This window comes from Corvus moneduloides, chromosome 28, assembly GCF_009650955.1.
Source record: "Corvus moneduloides isolate bCorMon1 chromosome 28, bCorMon1.pri, whole genome shotgun sequence".
NCBI classification, from domain to species: Eukaryota; Metazoa; Chordata; class Aves; order Passeriformes; family Corvidae; genus Corvus; species Corvus moneduloides.
The window spans coordinates 1,600,704-1,625,919 of NC_045503.1; the positions used below are offsets into that span (position 1 = coordinate 1,600,704).

The 25,216-nt window shown below is 46.0% G+C and overlaps 1 protein-coding gene across 2 annotated transcripts in view; it reads right to left on the reverse strand.

The window, feature by feature from the left end:
* Nucleotides 1-1,214: 1,214 nt before the first annotated feature.
* AP3D1 (adaptor related protein complex 3 subunit delta 1) overlaps nucleotides 1,215-25,216 on the reverse strand; it is a 43,314-nt gene continuing 19,312 nt past the window's right edge. Inside the window, exons 8-33 of one of the 2 annotated variants that reach the window (XM_032092595.1) lie at nucleotides 24,931-25,004; nucleotides 23,133-23,182; nucleotides 21,552-21,601; nucleotides 21,110-21,158; nucleotides 20,191-20,336; nucleotides 19,303-19,451; nucleotides 18,987-19,217; nucleotides 17,327-17,558; nucleotides 16,789-16,934; nucleotides 16,522-16,663; nucleotides 15,705-15,776; nucleotides 14,902-14,977; nucleotides 13,928-14,127; nucleotides 13,197-13,270; nucleotides 11,979-12,002; nucleotides 10,718-10,928; nucleotides 9,430-9,492; nucleotides 8,721-8,819; nucleotides 7,831-7,980; nucleotides 7,660-7,707; nucleotides 7,125-7,314; nucleotides 5,993-6,081; nucleotides 4,918-5,003; nucleotides 4,455-4,576; nucleotides 3,647-3,726; nucleotides 1,215-3,490 (exon numbers count right to left, since the gene is read on the reverse strand). In XM_032092595.1, the coding sequence (XP_031948486.1) occupies nucleotides 3,395-3,490; nucleotides 3,647-3,726; nucleotides 4,455-4,576; nucleotides 4,918-5,003; nucleotides 5,993-6,081; nucleotides 7,125-7,314; nucleotides 7,660-7,707; nucleotides 7,831-7,980; nucleotides 8,721-8,819; nucleotides 9,430-9,492; nucleotides 10,718-10,928; nucleotides 11,979-12,002; nucleotides 13,197-13,270; nucleotides 13,928-14,127; nucleotides 14,902-14,977; nucleotides 15,705-15,776; nucleotides 16,522-16,663; nucleotides 16,789-16,934; nucleotides 17,327-17,558; nucleotides 18,987-19,217; nucleotides 19,303-19,451; nucleotides 20,191-20,336; nucleotides 21,110-21,158; nucleotides 21,552-21,601; nucleotides 23,133-23,182; nucleotides 24,931-25,004 (2,949 nt within the window). In that variant the 3' untranslated portion in view covers nucleotides 1,215-3,394. The remainder of the gene's footprint in view (nucleotides 3,491-3,646; nucleotides 3,727-4,454; nucleotides 4,577-4,917; nucleotides 5,004-5,992; nucleotides 6,082-7,124; nucleotides 7,315-7,659; nucleotides 7,708-7,830; nucleotides 7,981-8,720; nucleotides 8,820-9,429; nucleotides 9,493-10,717; nucleotides 10,929-11,978; nucleotides 12,003-13,196; nucleotides 13,271-13,927; nucleotides 14,128-14,901; nucleotides 14,978-15,704; nucleotides 15,777-16,521; nucleotides 16,664-16,788; nucleotides 16,935-17,326; nucleotides 17,559-18,986; nucleotides 19,218-19,302; nucleotides 19,452-20,190; nucleotides 20,337-21,109; nucleotides 21,159-21,551; nucleotides 21,602-23,132; nucleotides 23,183-24,930; nucleotides 25,005-25,216) is intronic. The other variant, XM_032092596.1, reaches the window with a different exon arrangement.

The following is a 25,216-nucleotide window of genomic DNA, read 5'->3' on the forward strand; positions in this document are numbered from 1 at the left end:
CAACGCACATTAGGATTGTGTACAGATGGCTTTTAAGGATCTCCAGGGAAGGTAACTCCCACCTCTCTGGGCAGCCTGTGCCAGTGCTCCGGCACCTGCAGGGCAAAGTTCTTCCCCTGCTCAGGTGGAATTTCCTGTGTTCCAGTTTCTTCCTGTTACCTCTGGTCCTGTCACTTGGCCCCAGCCTCTAATACCTCCCTTCAGGCACTTTATAGAGTATATATCCATATATATATAATGTTATCTATATCCATCTCTGCTCTTCCCCCTGCTACAGCCCCAGCTCCTGCAGCATTTCCTCACAGGAGATGCTCCATCTCCTCATTGTCCTCACAGCCCTGCACAGCTCCCCACTCCAGGAGCTCCACCTCTGCTCCAGAGGAGCCCAGAACTGGACACAGCACTCCAGGGCTGTGGGAGGGGCAGGATCAGGATCAGCTCCCGGGTCCCCCTGCCAGTGCTCCTCCCGGCACAGCCCAGGATCCCACCTGGCCCCGAGCTCAGCTCCTGGGGCTCATTTAACACTTGAGCTTTGCTCCAGGCACTTCCTGGGTTGGGGTTTGCTGTCGTTTTCATCCCTTTCCATCAGATCTGTGCAGTACCACCCCACAGCAGGTCCGTGTGGGATTGCAGTACTGAAACAAGAGGATCTGGATCCTTCCTGTGCAGTGTCTGCCAGCAATGGGGCCAGCAACTTCCTGAGCTCTTCCCAGTACTGGTGGCTCCTGACTCAGCCCCAGGGATTTTCTGTCCCAAGATGATTCTCATAGGGTCTGGTGTGACTGGAAACCACTGGAGCATCAGCAAAGCCAAGGCCTCTTTCCTGCCCTCATCTCAACGCCACCAAGTTTGTCATGAATTTCACCGGAGGCCAAGAGGAAGCAACAGCAGGGGGTGATTCCAGCCTCATTCAGACCTGAGCTTCCATTTTTCTAAGTGATGGATTTTAGCTGCAACTGTGATCCAAAAAATAAAGAGATTTAACTGAGATAGTCTGAATTATTTTTTCCTGTAATTTCAGTGGTAGGGACAGCTGCTGCTGCAGAACTGCCTTTCAAAGGGGCGGTGTTAGGAATTCCCTACCTCCTTGTGGAAGGAGATTCCTCTTAGGTCCACTGAAGATACATTGTTCAGGCATGATAAATCCATACCTTGGTTTTGGGTCCAGCCACACTGGAAGGGTCTTATGAAAGGACCATTTACAAAGCCAAAAATTTAACTTTGTTTTGAAAGTTTATTGGATCATCTTGACACAAAATCATTACAGCAGCTTGTGGTATGTTGTTTTTTCTTTTTTTTTTTTTTCAGGGAATGTTGATAGCAAATAAATTTGTGAATGTAACACATCATACAGTTTCAAAATTCTAGAATCACTGCACAGGATTCTGTAAGAGACTCTACATGCTAAAGTGACAGTTTTCATCCATGAATTAAAAAACCCAAACACTAATTGAGGAACATTATCCTTTAAGACAATTTTAATATGTTCAGTTTCTAATACACAACTGGCTAACCAAGGGAGGCTGACCAAAACCAAACCCTCCACGTCCTGGCAGCGCGGTCGGACACGGAGCTGGGCCTGGCAAGGAACCCAGAGCACCAGAGCAGAGCCTTTGCCAAAATACCTCCTGTGGGAAGAGTGTAAAGAGCACAAGACACGCGTAAAGTACAGGACATCACCCAAGGGATAAGATCAACGCTTCATCCTGCTCCCTGCGTAGGGGGTCAGTGTTTTAGGAGTGGTGGTGGTGCTGGAGACGTGCAGACCCAGCCAGCTCCTCCCTGGGCACTTTTTTGGAGCAGCCAACTGCTCCTGACTTGTGCCTCAAAGCAAAACCGTTCCATGGAGTTTTGCTTGCTGGGTGTGGAACGGCCAGGAAAGAAATGGAGTGGGGGGAATAAAAAATAAGTTGAAAACAGGGGATGTTGGAGAGGGACATCCACTGAGCATCTCTGCAGGACACTGGGACATCCCTGTCCCGTTGGTGACTCCACAAGATTCCAACAGTGCAGAATGGGCTTCACTTCCCAGACCCTCCCTTCTTCCCTCTAAAGCAACTGCTACAGTCCCAAATCTGCAGCTCCTCAGCCCCCTCCCCATCCTACACCCCGGGGCAGGGAGAGCAGCTCCTTGCGACCCCTCTCTCCTGCACCCTGGCAGGGAGAGGGGATCCTCATCCCTCCTCCTTCCTGCATCTGGGACAGGGGCTCCTCACCCACTTCCCCTCCTGTACCCTGGCAGGGAGAGGGGCTCCCAGTCCATCCCTCTCTCCTGCACCCCGGCAGGGAGGGCTCTGCCACAGGGACCCAGGGGCACTTGTGCTGCCAAATCTGCTCTCACTGCAAGGGCAGGGCCGAGGGACACTGAGGGGACACTGAGACAGAATGACCCTGCTGGTTTCAGAGCACAGAGGGAGGGCATGTAGCTGCACACAAGGGGCTGCACCCATTGCTGTTTCTCTAACCTGGTAATGGTCAACCTCAGCTGGTGAGCGGAAGGATAAAAAAGCAGGAACAGACCCCTTTGGATTTCCAGTTTCTTGCTACAGCTTAACTGTTCAGGAATGTGAAGTTGAAGTGGACTCATAAAACACATCAGCAGAGACAGCTCAAAGGGGAGAGGCCTGACAGACTCCATGTGTGGGGCAGTCGAGGGGAGCACAGACCCAAACAGTAACACTTTCAGCCCGTTTCATGCTTCCACACTTGACTCTTCCAGCTGTCACTAAAAGAAGGTTAAGGCTCAAGGCAACTACTATAAACAGAAACTCAAACATCCCAGTTCTCGCAGGGCTCCTTTGGATTAGCTCAAGGAGATGGAGGATGTTTATATGCTGATCACAATAGATCTTGAGATAATAATAATAATAATAAATCATATATATATAAAAAAAAATCAAAAAAAGAGGCCTTCTGGTCCAGCACCAGCCTCTGCTAGAAATATACATCAACTACAGCAGCCCTGAAGACATATTTCATGGCTAAGGATTAAGTCAACCTTCCCTGGCATAAGCACAAGCAACAAACTGTGCTACTGTTGATAAAGTCCTGCTCAGTCCCCATCCCACGCAGATGAAGGTCATGGGATCACCATGAGCTGCTGAATAAATAGTGCCCGCCCCTCCCTCCCTCCCTCCTCCCCTCCCTCCTCCAGTCATGTCACCAGGATCTCTTTGGGCTAGAAAGGGTTAACACCACAGTTTGTAAAAAGTTCTGAAAACAAAAAGGTAACATACAGCCTTAAAATGTCTAAACTGCAACCAATGGTGGAGTTAACTGAAAGCACGTGCCCCAGGGTAGTACATGCGTACGAGGGAGAAACTTAACACTTGGGTCTGCTCGTCTTTACACGTTGGGTGTGGTTCTTGTCGTTGGAGTATTTTATAAGGAATATTCAGCACTTGGACAATGTCTCTTTCATCTCATCCAACAAGTTGCTAAGCAGGGTAGAATCATTACATTTCCCATCTACGGATACAGAGTTCTCTCCCTTGGAAAGGAAAAAAAAAAAAAAAAAAAGAGAAAAATCCATTAGCTCCTCTTCCAAGTGGGGATAAAGTTGTTCCTGGTCAGGGACTGGAAAGAAGTAGAGGAAGGCAGGGAAGGCTCCAGGTTTAGCTTCTCTCAGGGGTTACAATGCTCTCACCTTTTTTACCAGTAGGCAGACGTGATGGCCTTGGATAGAACGGCTGTACATGGATGCACACGAATCAACGCGTTCCACAACTGCAGAGAAACAGCAACTTCATTTAATTCAATTCAATTCTAATTCAAGCCTTGCTTCCCGAGAGCAGCCACTGCTCTGCCTGGCCTCGAGGAACAGAGGCTTCTACAGAGGGGAGGAGGAAGTCAGGGTTAAGATGTGCCTGGCTCCTCCTGGCTTCTCTCTGGGACATTTCACAATAATGAGGTGAGTCATTTGTCTCCTAAGCCACAAACGTTCTGTGGCAAAAACACTGCTCAGAATGTAGATTTCTTCCCCAGAAATACTTCCAGTGAGGCAATGTCTAATGCAAACACCAGAGCATGATGAAACAGCCGGTTGTTTTGCTTCAGCCAGTGCTTGTGTTTTAATTAATAAACCCAAACCTGAATAGCTGGGGCTCTCCCTCACTGAAATGAAGCACTGGGGAAGGAGGCTGAAGCCCTGCAGATCAAACCCACCCCTCCAGAGAACAGTTACAGCCTGAACTCCCCACCAGCTGCTCCCACGATACCTGTCACATGCCTCACTGGGCTGCAGGAATTCCACAGGGACACAAGGAGAATTCATTTTGAAGAACACTGCATGCTTTGAGTGTTGCAAAACTGGAGAAAACTCTCCCAAATGTATTTAATCTGGCTATCGGCTGCTCCTGTGATTGCTGAGCCCATGGAGTGTTGTGCTCACCAAGCACAGCAGAGATTTTAGAATATGGAATTCTGCAGAAGGTTCTGCATCAAGGAAGACTCACCTGAAAAATGATGATGAAAACAGATCTTTGCCAGTAGATGTTGAAAAGAAATGCTAATTCCATCTACTTTAATAGAACTCATGTGCAGATCTCCAGACTCTAGGAGCTTGGCAAAAGCATCACTACAGAACAGGAAGGAAAGCAAATGTTTTATTAGAAATGCAAGTGAAATCTGTCCCATCAGCCCTACGAAGCACGTCAGGGTACAGAGGCGTAAGTGCTACCAAGCTCTAGGAAAATGGGTTTACAGCAAATACGGAAACCACACTCCAGAGTCCACTGCAGCAGCTTGTGCCCTCAACCAGCGCTGCCTCTGCCAGCCCACAGGGCACAGAGCTCCTTCTGCAGCACCACTTGAAATAGGTCACTGGACATATTTGAACATTTACCCCTCACAGAGACACTGCCCAAGCCCTCAGGAGCAGGCAGAGCTCAGCCTGCCAGGGACAGCACAGGCACTCACCTGTAGCAAGGTGTCGTGATCAAGTATGAAGCGCAACTGAAGTGCAACTTGAAATCTAGTTTTTCATGGGTTGAACCTTCATCATTCTGCAACGGGGCAAAGGAGAGGAGGTGAGTGGGAGCCCTGGGGCAGCAAGAGGAGGAGCCACCCCCACCCACCACACAGGCACCAACGAGGAGCTTGGGGCTCAGTTCCCTCTGAAACAGCCTAGCCAGGCCTGAAGATCAGTCTGAGAACAATCCCACCACAACATCTGCCCACTCAAAGATTTGGGCAGCTGGGTTGATACGTACACCTCGAACAGGTAAGGGACACAATGGGCTGCAGCTCTGCCAGCACTCTACTGAAATCAACTGAGCAGACTGAGTTTAAATTAACACTTGGAGATGTGGTTTTACAGCTTGTTATTTCCTGAGCAAAATAATAAATTAATAGTTCCAAGATTCTTAGGTACAAAAATAGGACTAGCAAGCTATTTTTAAGAAACCCTTAAAATAGAGATAATGGCTGACTCAGGAATAGCCACAACTGTCTCCATTCATTTCCTTCGAGCTGTTCACGCAGCTCTTTCATCAATAACTGTACTGAAACAACATCAGAAACCCACACAGTCTTATCCAGCTCAATACTTGCTAAACAATGCCTTCCACTGACCTCGCTCTTGGTCCGGGTTTGCACTCTTAATAACTGCATCCAATTCTTATTTTTGTTTTCCAGCCTTGTACCAGGCTGCAGTGTCCAACCAGTCCCTGGAAAACTGAGATCGGAAGGAGCAGAGCCTGGTTCCATCCCTCCCCTCCCCAGCAGCTCAGTGTGATTTTCTAGCTGACAATGTGGCACATGTTCAGACTGCCTTGCTCACACACTGCCAGGAACGACAATCTAGGACTTGCTTACGCAGGACTGAGGGCACTCTTTGCACAAGATGTCATGTGAAAATGTTCCTCACAGAATGGGCTGGTGCAGCAGGGATGAAATGATGCCTAAAAAAAGCTCGAGAGCAGAGCTTCCCACCCGAGTCCAGCTCCCTGATGCAGTTCCAAGGGAAGCAGAGGCAGTTGAGAGCTGCACTTACTTTGACTATAAAGGACAGTGTTCCTTTTAACTTCTGAGCCATAACAATACTCTGAAGTGTAAACACAAACTGGGCTTCATTAGAGATTCCTAGTGTGAAGAGAGGAGAGGGAAAAGTCAGGTCACAACATGGTTTTCAGATCTAAGTAATGGTTAGAATAAACTGACGTATGTGCAGACTATTTTTGAACCAAGTTCTTTGAGTTGGAAGAGAGTTCTACACACAGTTGCTGTGGTGAGTCAACAGTGTTACAGCACTTGGGTCTCTCAGAAGCGGCAACGGGAGCTGGCATTTGGTGGTGGTTATTGAGCAAGTGCCTGGGCAAAGTGTCACAGTGTCACATATTTAACTATTTGGATAACTGGAAATTATATTATAAACATTTCAGAGTAGCTTTCAGAGCTAATTTGAATTCTAATGTTTCTATGTTTTCCTTTTAATCTACAAGACTGTTAAGAACTGCCTTATACAGATTTAAAACCAAATCAAATACTCCACTGCTCTTCATGGGGGATTGAAATGCACCCTGAGGCCACTGCAGCCCTCTGTGAGCTGTTTCAGGATTCAAATTAACTCCTTGGTGAAGTGAAATTCAGGGAAGTTCACTGATCTGGCTGTACTACTGTGCTCTGTACAAAACCATTGTCCTTCATTTCTGTGCTTAATACTTCTGGAGGGCTCAGCTCCCCTCCTTACACATCCTTATCACAAACCTTCACTGCATAAGGCCTCTGCCGCTCAAACGGTGGGACAAGAGCTCCAGAATAAATCCAGAGTGGATTCTAACTCTTCACAAACCTATCACCTTGTTTCATTTTAAATCTCACAGCAAACATATAATGAATTTTGGATTCCTGTAGTCAAAGGTGTGCCAGCCTGCAGGCACCTGGAAAAGGAACTCAGACATTTGGACTCCCAGCCCTAGATTAAAGCTTTGCTCTTGCTGTGCAGAACCACCTGCATTACAGCAATACTGGGAGAAGGCTTATCTTCTCCAAGGAACTGTGGGAAAGCCCAGGAACACCCAGAGATGTTTTTCTGGAAAACAGCAAGAAGTTCAAGCAGCTCTTCCCACAGGAGGGCAGTGCAGGGCCAGCCACACTCCGAGAGCCCTGTGCAAAGCTGTGCATACCAGGGGGGAGCTGGAAGGGCACAGGTATCCCATCGTGTACTGATGATCCTTCCGGTCGGAGCATTTTAGTGTTGAGAGAGTCCAGGACATTCAGTTCCATGCTCTTAAGGAAGCTAGTGCTTTTGTTCTCAAAGATAACAGACACAGTAACTTGGCTGTCATTCTGGAGGTTTCCTTGAATATCATAGGTCTGCAAATGAAGGGAAAAATGTCACAGGAAAGAGTCAGAAACTTCAAGGAACAGAACACAGCATGGGGATAAAACCAGGTTCAAAAGGGAGGTAATTTGGTGTAGCTAGAGGATTATGAAAACACACTGATGATCAGCTAAGGACTGGGAAAATATCAACTTAGAAATTAAAGTGGGACACCCAAAGGAAAGGAAATGGAGCTTGGTTACAGTTCTACCCCCTGGGATTTAAACAGTTCCTCAGTTATGTGATGGCTACGTAAAGTCACTACACCATCCCCAGGGTACCCCCTCTCTTAGGGAACACAGAGAGACAACACTTGGAACAGAACACCCCAAACTCACCATTTTAATGTACGGGTTTTCAGCAAGGAGGCGATAACTGGACATGGGCTGAAAAACAAGCGAGAAATCCCAGTCACACTAGAACTGATGGCTCTGAAAAGGGCCATCACTGTCCTCCCTCCCAACCAGTTGAGCTCTGCCTTATCCCCAGGCCTGGGCACAGCTACTCACCGGTAGTGGCTCATCCTCTAGGGTCCCATTCTGCACTGACTCTGGGGGCTCCTCCTCGCCATGATGGCTCTTCTTTTTGGATTTCTTTTTATCCTTTGATTTCTCTTCTTTCTCTTTCTTGTGCTTTTTCTTCTTATGCTTGGAGGATTTCTACCAAGAAGAACAAGAAACTACAACAAACCCTTAAAGAAACCCTCGATTTCTAGCCATGATCCCTTTACCACACTTCCAACTCCAGACTCTCGCTCTCTGCACTTCCTGGGCTGAGCAAAGTTTCCCTTTACTGCAGAACCCAAACCAGAACTACCATTCCTTAAATCCCAAAAGTAATTGCGTGTGGAGTCCCAGTAAACCCTGCTCTGCACCAGCTGCCAATACCTTATCCCAAAGCAGCCTGGGAACAGCACGAGGCTGAATCTCTTCAGCTGTTTGGAAGCTCAGCTTTAACTGGGACCTGTCCTTGGCTCAGGAACAACCCAACCTCTCACCACGAGGTGTTTATAGCTCCTCAAGGATGCAACATTTGCAGGTGGTCACTGCACTGAACAGATGCTGTTGGTAATTGCTGTGTGCTGCTTTTTAAGGAATTTGAGGCAGCAGGAGCATAGGGCTGAAGGGTGACAGCAACTTCATAGAACCAGAGAATTGTGAAGGTTGGAAAAGATCTTTAAGATCATCAGGTCCAACCATCAGCCCAGCACCACCACATCCACCTCAAAACCATGTCCTCAAGTGCCACATCCACAGGTTTTTTTAACACTTCCAGAGACAGTGACTTCACCACTGCCCTGGGCAGCCTGTTCCAAAGCCTGACAATCTTTTCCAGTCTTTTCATCTAAACCTCTCCTGGTGCAACTTGAGGCAATTTCCTCTTAATTTAACCCACTTACCTTTCCTTCATCTTCCTCCTCCTCATCTTGCTCTTCCCTTTCTTCTGTTTTTACCTCTTGAGGTTCAGCCACCACAGCAGTGCCCATTCCAGGCTCACTCTGAGGAGATGAGCAGGATGATTATGATACTGATGGAAAGCAGCTGGAACAACCCAATCCCACAGCAAAAGAAACTCGACAGTGACAACTCCTCACAACTGTTATTCCAGAAACAACACCAGGCTAACATGGTATCAAGGCTTTCATTTTATGCCTCCGAAACCCAGCAAATACAATCACCTGAGGACACGATTCAAAAGATTTCCTCCAAGGAATCCAACCCCTTATATTCCTTGTCTCTTCCTCTTGAATTTCCCATCAAAATTCATGAGAATTTTTCTTTCACACTCTGTCTCTCATGTCTATTAATGCTGCTAGAGTCTATCTCATACTGGGAAATAAAACCATACAACTGTGTTACATTATACCCATCAATAACAAAATCAACCAAGCCTGGAGCTGCATCTGTATCTCTATTTCTATTCCTTGATCTGCACAGAATGAGCCTCAAGTTCTTCCACCACGGTTTCTATGAACTGGGCAGACACAATATTCCTGCTCCCCAGCAGGAAGTTGAAGAGATGAAGCTGATGTTCCCCCTCTGTGCTGCAGCATGACACAGCGCTCCTGCACAGCCTGCAGGCAATAAATACCCAGAGAAGTTTCCTACCTGTGGCTGGGGAGTGGGAGCAGCTGGTGGAGCAGTGGAGAGCCAGAAATCCAAGTCTTCTCCCTGAATTTTAGGAGAAAAAAACCACCATTATCATTGGCTTCATATCTTTCTTAAAAATCAAATAAAAACCTCAACCCCTCCCAACAACAACAACAAAAGAAAACCAAAACATAAAGACCCCAGGGCTGGAACATCTGTCCTATGAGGAAAGACTGAGAGAGATGGGGGTGCTGACCTGGAGAGGAGAAGGCTCCAGGGAGAGCTCCGAGCCCCTTGCAGGGCCTAAAGGGGCTCCAGGAGAGCTGCAGAGGGACTGGGGACAAGGCATGGAGGGACAGGACCCAGGGAATGGCTTCCCAGTGCCAGAGGGCAGGGCTGGATGGCATCTTGGGAAGGAATTGTTCCCTGGGAGGGTGGGCAGGCCCTGGCACAGGGTGCCCAGAGCAGCTGGGGCTGCCCCTGGATCCCTGGCAGTGCCCAAGGCCAGGCTGGACATTGGGGCTGGGAGCAGCCTGGGACAGTGGGAGGTGTCCCTGCCATGGCAGGGGTGGGGCTGGATGGGCTTTGAGGTCCCTTTCAAGCCAAACCATTCTGGGATTCTGTGACTCTGCAACAATTAAATCAAAACCTTAAGTTCCCATGGCAATGCAGCACTCCAGAATGCTCCTCATGCACAGATGCTGTGACACATTTAGGAGCAAACACACCAAGAAGCTTCACTTTAGTCTTTGAGCACTTCCAAAGCCGGGCCCAGCTGCCAGCAGCTGCCCAGCACCCCCACACCAGGGTATCCCGGGCATTCCAAGGGGTGCAGTGCAGAGGGAAGGTGCAGCTCTGCAGGGGGGTTAACAGGAGGACACTTCAAATCCTGAGAGTAACGGACAGCTACTGGCAGGGTTTATAACTGAAAGGTTCTCAAGTACATGGGAGACAGGATGCACAACAAATGACACTCATAACATGAGTTCCAGATATTTTGCTAAGGAGTTCCCCACTTGGAGAACAGACAAAATATCAGCGAACTCAGCTTCCATGTGAGCTCTGGCAGATCTGCTGTGTAGGCTGCAGTAAGCTGAATTCTGCTAACTTATGAGGGTAAGTAAATGTTATTTTTATTAACAGAAATCTTTAAATACCTGCTGCTACAGTTGTAAAAATTTAAGGGAGTAAAGGTTGAATGCATTCAGCTGTTTGAACTGTCAAATGTGACTGTTCCTTAGCAACAAACTGAACTCAGCAATAAATAACAGCAGTAGCTAAAATAACACAAGTCTGGGAGAATTACCTTTTTTCCTTCTTCTTCTTCCTCCTGTACCACCTTTTTCTCTTTCTCTTTCTTCTTTCCTTTATCTCTCTCTTTTTCTTTATGTTTCTTTTCCTTCTTTTTGGGTTTCTTGCTCTTCTTCTCTACTAGGGGAACTTCTGAGTCTGGTGACTTCAGGGTCTCAACATTCCTGTGTCTCTGCACTGGCAGCTTCTCGCTGTCTGCTAAGGGTCTTGAAAAGAAGGAGCCCATTACTCCCTGCAACCAGCCTCCCTCAGCCAGATGATCTGTCCAAGACAAGGTGTGCTTTGTTTTTAGGGAGCTGGGCCCCCAAACCTGAAATCAGCTCTGTACCTGGAGTTTATTTATGCAACTGCAGATATTGCCCTTGTGGGTCAGGAGTCAGAGGAAACAACTGGAAGGTGACTGAGAGCCAAGGTCTTGCTGTTTAACCCTTAGAGGTGCCAGCTAGAGGCTTGCAGGCTGAGTAACACCCCCAGAAGAACAGCTCCATGTAGGGTTATGCTGCGTTTCCATGGAATCCCTCTCCAAGGAAAAGCAAGGATGTGGAACAGCATTTTCAACAGAGTGGAAATTCGAGCAGTGGAATGCCAGCATGGCTTCAACGGCCCTTGAAGGGTGTGGGGTTTGTTGCTCTTGATGAACAGGTCGCTCCAACTGGGAATTATTCTAAGTAATTTTTATTTTGGAAGTTTGCACTATGAATTTCTACTCTACTATCACATTTTAGAAGTTAAATGTAATTTCAGACACCTGCTTCCAGAAAGCACCAATAGCAGTTCATATTTACACTGTATCCTAAATCTACTACTTGGGAGAAAAAAAAACACCACAAAAATTTCTCTCATTCTTGTCAAACATTTTCAAAAATCAGCAAGAATTTCACCAACTGCATCTTTTTCTATTTCTTAGCTTTTATTTAATGTTAATTTTCACGTTTGCACCTGAAATACCAGTTCAGGAAGATTTCTAATGGCCTCAACTGCCTCAGTGTTTTTGCTTATATCGCATTAAGAACCAGAACCAATTAATTTTTCACTTTCAGACACACTAATGGAAGATTGAACAGCAAACAGGCCTCATCTTTTACTATTTCAGATACACCTGTACAGGAACAGCATTGGTGCTGAAAGCCAGTGACAAAACAGACTCACACAAACACAAGGGTCACTGATGTCAACAGTTCCACCACCCTTCAAGGACTTACACTGTCCAAAATCATCCAACCTGACAAAGGTCAACACTGAGGAGATATTCTTACCTGGAAGGCTTCCCTGAAACCAGACTGCGTGTGAGCGTGACAGACAGAGCAGTGCAAGCACAGAAGGAAAGAGAGAGGACACAGACATGAGAAACCATGACAGGAGAGCACAGCACTCATGGCACAGGGGAGGGAATGGATGGAACAATCCAACAGTCCTGGATGCCTCCTGGAGCACCTAGGACCTGCTCTGCTGGGTGTGCCCAACGCTGGTGAGGATCACCATGCAAATCCAGGGGCTACAGTCAGAAATTAATTTCCTTTTACATATTTGTCCCTGCAGACTTTGACTGGCTCATGAAAAAAGGAAGTTTTTCAGAAAAATTGTTTTATTCACTTTTTAAAAGTGCTATAACACTTTTTCACAAGGTACTGAGGGGCCAAAGCCCTATAAATTTGGAACTACAAAGAAAGGCACAAACTCTCAAGTAGCAGAGGAAGGCAGAGATCCTACACACAGCCACATGGGCCTGCAGAGTTTTCCAAACTTTACAGGAGGCATCCCTGGACCATAAATCAGCAATTATTTTTTAGCATGGTGATTTCGTAAAACAGCAACTAAAAAAAAATCCAAACCAATCTCCATGTGCAATACTGAACAGCCCAGTGCTCACGGTCATGTGGATGCAGGGGCTCGAGGTGCTGGCACTGGAACAGCCCCAGCAGCTGGGTGGGGACCAGCCTGGTCACAGGTGGGACGTGCAGCTCACTCAGTCATGTCAGAACAACACTTTACAACAGTGGGACCACACTGAAGGGCCACAGGGCAATGGGGTGGGACAGCCTGGGTGTTACTGGTCAGTGATCACAGCACAGGCTTGCCATGAACACAGAGGTTCTGAGGGGGACAGACGGACACAGGTCACACTCAGTGCCAACACAGGTCATGGCAGACACAGTGGGACACCCAAACCTCAGAGTAGCCCACACCTGATCCAGGGACACTGCCTGTGCTTCCAGACTCCCTCAGTCACACCACATCTAATGACTCCCCTGCCCTTCCCAAACCTCTCCCATACTCAGGGGTTGAGATTTCATCATCCAAGCTGCAGAGGGAGCCCAAGCTGGATGAGCACCTGAGGTTTCAGCCAAGCCATGGGGAGAGACTTCAGCCTTTTCCCCTATGGCCTGCAGTGCCTTTGCCTGCTCAGTCCCAGCCCTGCCCTCAGGCATTCCCGTTACCACCCCAGTGAACTCACACACAGAACTGCCACTTACTTATCCAGATCTATGTCAAGTGCCTTATAGGGATCATTGGGATCTTTATCATCTTCATCACTGGGCAAAGCATTCTGCAGGACAGATAAAGAGACATCCACTGAGGAAGCAAACCACTGGCAATTTTCAAACTCAAGCTTAACACCACCCAAATTAAATTTTTTTGAGCCTGTGAGGCCTGGACCAGGCCAGCTGCAGTCAGGCACAGTAAGTTACAGGAACAATGCACTTCAATGCAGCATCCAGTTACAAGATTAATTTAGAACAGAAACCCCTTCTTCATAAACTGCAGGATTTGAATTGCTGCTGTTCAGTTTTGATTAAAGGAAATTTTAGAAACAAATGCAGATGACATCATTAGCATCTGCAATTAATTATCATCAGCTGCAAAGCTGCTGACTAGACAGCAAGTTACTGTCAAAGTGAAGCAGCAGAGCATAATAAATGCTATTTGGACAGTGTTACTTTTACAGCAGAGATGAACATTGTTTCATTGGTTTTGATTTTTTTTAATAGCTTCAGTGGCAATTTTTGTCTTTTTGTGGGAAAAAAAGACAGTAATTTCTTTCCCTGCAAAGAACAGCCTGGGATCATCTGAGTCACTTGTGAAACAGCTCTGCAAGACACCACAGCTCTGGAACTGCCACACTGCGGACTGGCTGCAGTTGTGGGGGCAAAAATCTCTCAAGAGCTGCACACATAAATCCCAGACCCCAAGCACAGGAACTGACCTCTGGCATCTCCTCCGTGATGATGTCGACGTGGTGAGCTGGAGCAATGTCCTCCTCACTCTCTGTGTGCAGGGAGTTGTGGCGATGGTGCTTCCCTCTCTTCTCCTTTTTCTGTTTTTTCTTTTTCTTGTCTTTCTCCAGTTTCTGTTTATGCCTTCGCTCTTCTTCCAGTTTCACGTACTGGTCTGACATGGGCATTCCTGTGGGGAAAGCCAGGCTGCTTTCAGGTACAGGGCACTTGGACTGAGCACTGAAACACCATGTCAGGAGGGAGCCCTGCTTTCAGCTTCCCAAGCCAACCAGATCCACAGCTCCCTGTGCTTCCACATCACCTCTCACACAGCCCCTCAAGCAACAGCTTTGCTGTCCACTCCATCTCTCCAGAAACAGGACAGAGCTCAATCCTGCTCCCTGATTCTTGGCTGCATTAATTGCATTACAAGGAGCATCCAAACAATGAAATTTTAAGGAGAATTGGTGACATTGCTGCTGTACTGACAACTTTAGGAAAAAACCTTAAATATGTGCCCTTAGAACTCACCCCTTGCAATGTAAGGCACTTTATCAACAGCTTCTCAGTGCTGTATCCAACCACACCTTAGATACACAACTACCTTCTGATAATTGAAACAAGATACTCAAATAGTATCTCTACCATTAGATTCTATTTAATGTCTACTGATCACCTCCATCAGACCTCCAAGATATGTTGCCACACAGAACAGTGGTTACTCTACACATTACAGACCTAGCTGCACGATATTCCTAATCACAGAATTATTTCTAATATTATCTTGAAAGGAATTCAGAGTGCAAAGTAGTATTTTCAAACGTTAATTAAGGAGATATATTTAAGACTCTAATGAAAGCGTGTTCCTTGCCCTTCAAAACCTCAGGTGGAATTCCTAAGAAGGAATTATGGCTTTTGCTTAACTGAATTTCTTTAATTATTTTTGAAGATTAGCTGTGTTTACCTGGAACTTTTAATGGGACAGAAAGGTCGATCTGGACCACAGGAATATGTTCCACCCCTGGAGTGTCTTGGTATCGCTGGGAAAAGAAAGATTTGTTATGTTCTGAGCACCACCAGCACAAATGTCTGTAAATAGACACATTACAAACCATCAAGCAGTTCAATACCTTAAGTGAACATTTTACAGGATAGGAATGGAACAGCTTGTTACTAATCCTGTGAGGTAGCAGTGTGTGTTTTAAAGCCAGTTGATAACTATTATAAAGGGCCCTACTCTTAGCTACAGTTTTTTAACCCCACTACTGCCCTGAAGAATTACTGCAGCTCTCTGAAGAATTTTTGGTTTGTGTTTTATTGCTAATAACTTGCCACTTCAGAAGATAAAGTTGGAGATTGGAGGTGAGGAACATGGGGCAGTCCTTCGGATACAGAGGGAACAAAGGAAGTGCTTTCCCTGAAAAAGGTGTTCAGAAACCACAGCAACTTTTTGATCCACAAAACACAGTGTGTGTTCCAGAGTCACCCACCTCTGCAGGGCTCTGAGCAAAGTGCCTGGGGATGCAGGGACAAACTGCACAGACTCACAGGCTGCTCTGGGGGTATCAGGTCACTCAGGAGATTCTCAACACAAACAGGAGTTACAAGAACAGTTGTAGGCAGCCACTCCAGTCCACACACATTATAAAGTAGTCAGAACTGCAGGGGAAATACCAGAATGGCCCAGAGGAGGCTGAAGCTCTGACACTCAGGGAGCCTTCACACAGTGACAGCAGAGGCCAGTGAGATACTGCAATTCAGACTCACCTTCTGAGGGGAAGGAGAGCTTTTAATATAAAATGGGTTGTTTGCCTGTTCTTGTTTCCGGGCTTCTCGACGCTAAAAGCAAAACAGGATTTGCAGTTACAATGTTTGTTTGTAAGCAAAGAGATAAAAGACACCAAAGTGCAAAACAAAATCTCCCTGCATTTTTGGAACAATACATAACTACTGTGAAAAGACTAGAGCAGAGCAGCTTGTGTGTGACAAAGCAGTTCTGAGTTACCAGACATACTAGGAGAGAACTGCAAGTACCATTAGTAATTCCCAGCCCTGAAGTGTCCAAGGCCAGGTTGGATGGGGCTTGGAGCAGCCTGGGACAGTGGAAGGTGTCCCTGCCCATGGCAGGGGGTGGAATGAGATGAGCTTTAAGGTCCCTTCCAACCCAAGCTACTGTACATGATACTATAATATTCCTTAGAACACTTTCTTTGCTTTTTAATTACAGACTGGAGATAATAACTTCCCAGAGATCACTTTGATGGCAATTGGAACACTTCTGTTTTCATTTCTGCAGGGAGAGGAAGAAGTGAAGATTTGTGTAACACCAAGTTCTCTCTGTGAAACCAAAGAGGTCAGAGGCAGGAAAGACGGGATCACTGCTGAGAACAGTCATGTTACAGCCATTCACAGGAGCTGCTGAAGTCCACGAGCATCAGCTCACATCAATGATCAGCTTCCCTGAGCTATGGAGAGCAGAAGGGCTCCCTGGCTACGTGAAGAATCCACAACAGCCCCCACTGCTTCAGCACCACTTAGATTACTACTGAATTATGTAGGGAAAAGAATTTTAGCATTCACTCACTCTGGCCAGTTCCTCCTCATCTATTTCTGGCTGTCTGTGTCTGGAATGCCTTTGTTCCTCCTCATGAAATATTGTTTTGGGCTTTTCATCTTCAGACTCACTGTCTGATGGAGGTTCATTGATCCAGGCATCGAGGTCCAGGCTAGGAAGAATTGCAGCAAACAAACAGCTTGACTCAGTACCCCTGAGAATTTCAGGGTCTCATCATATACTTTGCTTTATTATTTAAAGTTTAAATAAGGGTTTGGGAGAGAGAAGGAACTTTACCCCTCAGGAACAGGGACTTTCTTCTGTGCTTTAGGAGCCACAGGGTTCAGCTCACCAGCAAACAGGGCTATCACTTCCTCAGCTACAGGAACTTCTTTTACTTGTAGCTTCTGAATGTATTTTATTAGCTGCAAGATGCAAGAAGCCTAAAAACAAATGCAGAAGTAGTTTCAGAGTAATATTTAACAAGCTGAACCAAACAAATCAACTGAAGTCAGCAGAAGGCAAGTGTTTTACTCCATTAAGGGAATTAAGAGAAGCAGCATAAACTGCAGATTTGGAGCAAATGTAAGAAGTCCATATTAAGCCTCTCTTTCAGCGGGGTCATTTTCGTGCCCTTATGTGCCTGAATGATTTTTAAATTAAATTGTTTTGAGTGAAGATCTTGCTGGCAGCCTTCAGAGATGGCATCAAACTGCAGTAAGATCTGGGCCTTGTCACTGATAACAGCTTATAGAAAACATGCATGACCACACAGAACCACAGACCTGCTCCAAGACTTCTCATGATAAATCCCAAAGTCATTTTGTTCTCTTACCCTCTCCTGAACCTCCAGATCTGCACTCTGCACAAACTGAGGCAGGCGCTCGATCATCAGCTGTGTAATTTCCTGAGCTGCTTCCTTTTCCCCAGCCTGCTCCTTCTGCTGCAGGATGGATGCGTAGAGCTTCACCATGTTCTGCACGTAAACAGCCTGGATGTGGCCTGGCAGGGTTGTAACTTTAGGCCTCAACATTGCTTCTAGGGTTTGGTTTGCTTCCTCGAGGTGTCTGTAAGGACAGAGTGCACAGATGAAAGGCAGCAAAAATAAAATCCAGCAGGCAATGCTTAATACACAAAGGAATACAGATCACAGCACTTTGTTTTAACAAATCTCATGTTCTTACTCAAAATTGTCTGCTCACAACTAAATGGAAGATGCACAAAAAAGTTACTGAACTAAACTAAAAGCTAAAGTTGTTTCTAAGTAAAAATGTGATCACGCTGGAAAAGAGGAGCATATTCTCTTACTTCTTCATCTGCAGCTTTCTTTGTACAACTTTTTAAAGAAAATGAAGGTCTGAGCTGTACCAGCATTCCCTCAATATCACACCTAGAGTGTGACTTTAAACTGGAGCCAGTGTTCAGAGTGGCAGTTATAAGGGGACACCAAACCAGCTGGAGTAAGAGGAAACTACAGTACCACACCTGTCCAATCTACCAGAATAAAAGCTGGGGAACAGCTGTATCTGCACAATCAAGACACAGAAACATCTGTCGAAGCTAAAAAACTGTGTTGGTACAAGAACATTAAAAACTGTGCTACTGTGGGTACCAAAAAATTTTCAGCAAAAAGATGACAACTTTTAATTCCAGGAAGATGGGGCTCTGCAAAAACCTTTTAACAGGGGCAAAACAGGGAGAAGAGAAAGAACTAATTCAAACATGGTGATTGAACATGTTCCCGAAAATATAAATGGGGGTGGACCTTAGTGATTAAGGAGTTCCTTCAACATCTTAAGATCTAATAGCTTATACCTACAAGATCAGAAGGATCCAAAGCTGTTGGAGAGTGTCCAAAGGAGGGACATGGAGCTGGGGAAGGGTCTGAGGGCACTTGACTCGTTCAGCTGCAGCAGAGGAGACTGAGGGGAGGCTCCTGGGGGCTGCAGCTCCTCCCGAGGGGAGGCAGAGGGGCAGGGGCTGAGCTCTGCTCTGGGACAGGGACAGGAGCCCAGGGAACGGCTGGAGCTGGGTCAGGGCTGGGCATGGAGCTCAGGGAAAGGTTCTTCCCCCCGAGGCTGCTGGGCACTGCCCAGGCTCCCCAGGGAATGGGCCCGGCCCCGAGGCTGCCAGAGCTGCAGGAGCGTTTGGGCAATGCTCTCAGGGACAGGGCAGGATTGTTGGAGTGTCTGTGCAGGGCCAGGAGTTAAAACTCGATGATCCCTGAGGGTCCCTTCTGACTCAGAATATTCTGGGATTCTATGATTCACTACTATGGCTTCCTGCATGAGTGGGCAAGGCTGGTGAGACAGGAAAAATGACCAGAGAGTTAAAAATGTCTTGGCTAGAAAGAGCTGATGAGTTGATGGTGTGAAGGAGCAAGAGAAAAACAATCACTTTGGTGCCATTAACCACCCTTCTCTCAAAAACACACTTCAGTGACCAAAGTCTCTGCCCAAAAGCTGCCGCTCACAGCACACCAGGCTCTTACTTACTCGGAGAACTCCCCACAGATCCAGGCAGCAGCATAGAGCACCTCACAGATGCCGTTCCTCTGGGTGTTGCTGGCGATGAGGTGGGCGTTGTCCAGCAGCATGGCCATCTGGGACACCGCGAACTTCCGGATGGCTTTCACTCTGATGGCCACATCCAACATCTGGGCTGCGATCAGGTGCCCGTGCCTCGTGCCCTCCAGCCGGGTCAGCTCCACCAGGATGCTTATGTACCTACAGAAAGGGATGGGTGGGTATCAGAGGACAATCCTGCATTGCCTCTGTGATGAGCTCCAAGCTGGCAGCTGAAAGCACTGACCATTCAAAGTTTGTGATGTACTGATAGTTGGACTGGCTGCAGATGTCTATGATTTTGGTCAGCAGCTCATCTCGGTACGTCGTCCCTTCGGCTTTATCCACGTGAATCATCAGTTTCTTCACAATCTCCATCAAGTTCTTCTTGGAGACCTGTTAGAGAGGTGGTGAAGGGTCCAGCCACTTTCCTATACAGTTCCAGTCAAGCAGCTGCTGGCTCTTTGCTGGACCCATATCATGTTAACAAGAAACCAGAACCACCCCTGTAGGCCCCAATCCAAAAATGAACCTGTTTAATACTATTCAATGTTCTTGTTAACGAGCCAGCACAAGTATACAAGGTGCTTAAGAAAAGACTGGATATGGCACTTAGTGCCGTGGCCTGGCTGACAAGTGGTGTTAGGTCATAGGCTGGGATTTGATCATCTCAAAGGTTTTTTCCAACCCAGTTGATTCTGTGAAGACCTCGGCTGTGGGAGAGCTGAGGATCAGTATTACTATCAGCAGTACAAAAATCCAAGAGAAAGTGAATTTTCTACTGCCAGATTACAAAGTTTAAGAGTTCAAGACATTTCTGCTTATAAAGGAAACAATTTAGGAGTCATTAACATCCAGTGGAATGGATTTCAAAATGGGTGATTTCCAACAGGGCCTGAACTGAGAAACTCCTCCCAGTCTGAATCAGATTTTTTAAAGCACTCATGCTGAGCCACATATTTTACTTGTCCTAAGTGCCAGAAAAGATATGGGAATTGTTATCAAAAGTCTGCTGTGGAGTTGTTATCAAAAGTCTCTGCTCTGCTTTCTGGCAGAGAAAGTTGCACGTTTTCCTTAAACATCACCTACCTAAAGGGTCAGGGGAGCTGGAGAGGAAATAAATGTAGGAACATACCATGCCATAGAGGAGATCTAAAGCTCTGAGTCGGATGGACTCATCTTTGTCATCCAAACATTGGAGAATGAGATCCTTGTGAGACTGAACTGACTTAGGGTGTGTTTTCAGGATTTTGGACATAGCCAGCAGTCCCAGGTACTTCACTGTGAAAGACAAAATAAAACTTCTTTCCAAATATAGAAACACTGCTTTGTGCTGAGCATGAAATCTTAAAGCTGGTTTCAGTAGAAGCACTTGGTATTGAAACACTTGAATAAAAATCTGTGATGAAGAAAAGCATTTTTGAGAAGGATGCATCACAGACTACGGTCTTTAATTTCATAATCCCACAGAAAGACAAGTAATTACATATATAACCCTCATCAGGCTCTTCCTGCACCTCAAGCTTTATCATTGATTCAAAAATATGTATTTGATAAATAGAAACGCTGGGATCTGAGAACAGGCATCCTGAGGTAAACACAGCTTTAAAAGCACTGAAGATTGGTGTGTAACAGTCCTGTTCTCAAGGGGAAAAATTGAGAAGGAAGGAAAAAAGAGCTGCACAAAAGAAAAATTTCCCAGTATTCTTTGTAGTGACTAAAGTAAGTCAACACTCTTGCATTTTACTATTATGCTCACGCTGCTGAAAATAGCTATCACTGCTTTCCAAGCAGCCAGTCTATAAAAAGGGAAATCCCAGAGCATGGAAAGAACTGTTTTAGATTTACAAGACCACAAACAGCAGTAATAATTGCTGTCATTTGTTTTAAAAAATATTATTATAAAGAAGTGCTTGCCATCAAAAATTATTTCCATATTAACCCCCCAGCAATTGTTTACAGCACACCAGACACTGCAACCCCTCTGAGGCTGCTGCAGCATCTCCTCAGTGCTTGGGAGCCAACAGCTTCATGAAGACAAGTACCATACTTACAGTTCTGGTCAGAATCTTCTATCAATATCCTCAACTTCTGAACACAAAGCTGGAAAAAAAGACCACACCATGTTTATTACAGGTCTTAATTAAAGTAAGTCCTCATGAAGTTTACTCAATACACAAGGAAGTATCTGACCAAGACTTGAGGTCTCCAGGTGAGAGGGTTTTGTTGCATTAACAGATTTCCAAACAAAAGGAACCTCTGTGTGACTGTATTGATAGCAGGAAATGAATAAAAGTTGGGAAAACTCTCAAACTCTACATTTTGGAGTGAAATAAGTAGGAGAATTTCTATAGGAAATGCTTCAGTCTGCAGGATTGCACAAGAAGAGCACTTCAGTAGCTGTAACTTCTGGCAGAGGAACACAATCCCATTTTCCCTGGCCCTTGGGATCCCACAGCAGAGCAGAACAAGCAACCCCCAAGCCCAGGGTCGCACCTGGATGCTGGCGCTGTGGTTGGGCATCCCCGAGGACAGAGAGATCAGAACTGAAACACAGAAGCACAAATTCCAGTCAGTATTTCTGTGCTGTGAGTGACTGTAACACCACCTGACAGTCCACACCTAGCTCAGCTCTCAGGGAAAGCTGCCAGATTATTGTTTGTCTGTTTGCTTGGATTTTTGGGGGTCTGAAGGGAGGAGAGAAGGTTGTGACATGAACTTATAGTTTCATATACCGTAACAGTAATAATAAGAGGGCCGGAAAAATGAGTGTAAAGGTGGAAACAGCTGGAACAGCCAGGTCAAAGCTGCTCTTCTTTGCTCTCACTAAGGTTTATTTCACTGACATCAGGTAGCAGTCAGGGCTGTAAATACATCAGCAGCTACTGTACAGCTGAATTTTTAATTGTGCACTTTCCTAATGCAATGGGATGCAGCAACAGATCCCAGAGTTCAACGTGATTAGACTGGAGCTTTAAACAAGCCAGCCACTGTTGATTATATGGGACATTTGAAAGCTCTGGCAGCACACAGCCCCACTGCAGAAAAGGTGGGCTCACCTTGGTAACTGCTGCTGGCACAGCACAGCCAAGCCAAGCCCAGCTGTGCCTGAGCAGGTGCCACGTGCTGCCCTCTGTCCCTGCAGGGAAGCTGTGCTGGACACTGTCACCTCCAGAGCTGGCAGGTGCCAGGTGCTCCTCTGGTGTTTCAGGGCTCATTTGCTGGCTCTGAGTCTGACATCACCAGCCCTGAGGTGTCCTGGGTGGGTGAATTACGCCTCTACCCACGGGATGACCCCACTGGATCTCAGTGAAGGCCTCTCTCATCCACAATGGAATTACCCTCCGTGTTATTTTCCCTCCCATCATGACACCTAATTTCCCTGAGGGAATGAAGGAATACATAGTGAGTGACAGATCTCTCTTCCCTCTCTGAACTGACCCAGCACAGCAAGTTCTGCACCATTATCCAAAGTACCCTCAGGAGACAGACAGACAATCTGTGAATGTCAATAACCCTCTGCTCCACACTCTGATAGGAAAAGTGCCGAGCCTGAGCTGCAATACTGTGTTATCCCTTTTTGCCTTTGTTTTCTCTCACCCTCCCAGTTACGGAGTTCATATCCCCTCCCCAGAAACTGAAACTGCCAATCAGTAATTCCAACTGCCTCCTCTAAGGAATTACACCCCACTTTTAAGCTGCAAAGTTGCAAAATTAAAAAAAAAAAAAAAAATCTGATCCATCATCACATAAGAAAACTTGGCAAAGAGACATCACTCTTGTTTTAATTCTATTGCTGCTGGTAAATTTTGTAGTTGTAGCAACATTTAGGAGCTTGCACATAAATAATCTCATTGTCTGTGCTTGGTTTCAGCCTTCAGCAAACAACACAGCTGGAGGGACTGTGCCTCACTCACTGACAACAAAGGATTTCAGCCCCACAGTGACACAAAGTTTGCCAGGAGACTTATTCTATTAAAAAATCCATTAAGTTAAAGAAAAAAGGTTTACAGATGGTGTTAGTTGATGACAAAGTTCATCACGTTTTTTTTCTAGGTTCCAAGTTGCAGTTCTCACCTGCTATTACTGTGTTCACACATTCATATAAGAGAGACATGGCTGAGGTGCTGAAACAGAAATCAAGTATATTAAATAAGGAATAAACCAGCACATTTTGAAGAGTTGTCAGCAGTATTTCAGAGCTAGTTAGCACCTTGAACGTCACAAGAAATTGTCAATATTCTGCTCCATATCCCTTCAAACAGATGAAATTATTCTCACTCAAAAACTGTTGGGGGGAGGAATTTTTAAACAAATGTCTAAAACCCCAAAAATCTTCCTGGAAAAGCAGCAAGCAAGAGCACTGTGACACAAGGAATGAGGAAGGAAGTGGTTACTCAAACTCCAGCACCAGTCACAGAATACTGAAGCAATCTTGTCCAAGAATCAAATTAAATCCTCTGCCCAAGGTCAAAAATTCATGACAAGGCAGATGGAGAAGCTCGAGTCTCTCTCCAAGCGAATGAGTCACGCCCCAGCAGCAGAGCCTTGGGAGGCAGGAACACACTTCCCATCCCTGGAAGTCAGCAACCCATTTCCAATGTCTGATTTCCCCCAAATCTCAAATTCAAGGCTGCTTTTGCCAGCTGAACACACAAGACAGTGCAGTTCTGAGGACTGCAGAGATCCTCACAAAGCCTGATCTATACAAGAGGGAAACAGGGAACCTCCCAAGCCCCAAAGGAACAGGCTCCAAGTGCAGGGTACACAGGGAAGGAGCACAGCTCCAGAGGCAGCAGCAGAGCAATGCCCTGAAGGCCACTATGGGATGCTGAGAACCAAGACCAACACTTCTGCTCCCTGGGCACTTGCTGGGACAGCTCAGGGTGCTGTGACTCATTATGAGATCCAAAATGACTGAACGGAGACCAAGCCAAAGAGGATCCAGACCTCACAGCTAAGAATTACCGAAGTGGGAGCTGGGGACAGGAGGTAGGATTGTGCATCTTCCTGCTTTTTCTGGTGGGTTGTATCTATTTGTTACTGCTGACAACTCCCTGCAGGTTGTCATCTGGATGCTGGTCTGCTCTGAGCTGGTCTGCCTTAAAGGAATACGAGGATGGACAGAAATCACTTGGCTAGAGCTGCTCTCAAGGCTACAGAGAAATCTGCTTAAAACCTTGCTCTGTCATATGAAAAGAAAAACTTTTTCACTCAACAACTCCTGTATAAGATCACACTTCCTCTTCAGAACTGGGAGAATCCAAGTATTCCCTCCAAGGCATCTATTTCCTGATTTCAGTTCAGAATTAGAACCACTACACCACCACAAACCAGCATTAACAAGGGACAAGGAAATATCTTCTACTTTATTTAATCTACATTTAGAACATATATATTACAAGAACCTCTTTCAAAACACATCTGAGCTGCCAAATGTATGAGAAAGGACTTTAATATATTCCTTGTCACACTGCTTTGGTGGGTAAGGCACTCCCAAAAGTCAGGAATCAAATGTGTGAGGTGAACAGGAGAGGCAAATACACAGCTGAGCCTTTTGTAAGCCAGAGTTTTTATACGTCCTCCACAGTCATCTCTGGCTTGAAATGCAGTGAAAGGAAAGCAAATTGCCCCAATTTTCATGCACTCTTTGGAGGAATTCATGCTGACAGTCAGACACCCAGAGACTTTCCTTTAAGGTATTTTACCTCAGGTTTTTCAGAAACAATCCTGATGTGAGATTATTTTTTGATACTTGAAGCCAATATACTGAAAGTCAAGAAGTTGTTAAAAAATGCATCCCCCCCAGCTATTGATCCACCCACCAGGTCCTTCCCCAGTCCTGACTGAACAAGGCAGGGTCTGTCACACGTACCTGTGGATGAGGTTGGTCAGGGGCTCAATCAGTTTCTTTCCCAGTCTTGGTTCTAATGGAGTAAGAGCACCAAACTACTCAAAGAGAAGAAAAGTGAGTTAATAACTGCTTTTCAACACCTTCAAAACATTATGTAAATTACAGCTCACTGTACTTAAACCAAGCTATATTAACATATTTTTCTCTTTGGTTACATTCACAAACATTAGAAGATATTCCCGGTTTCTTTTTATTCAGATTGAATGGTAACTGTGCCTTCCAGCAAGAAATCCATTCTCACAACCAA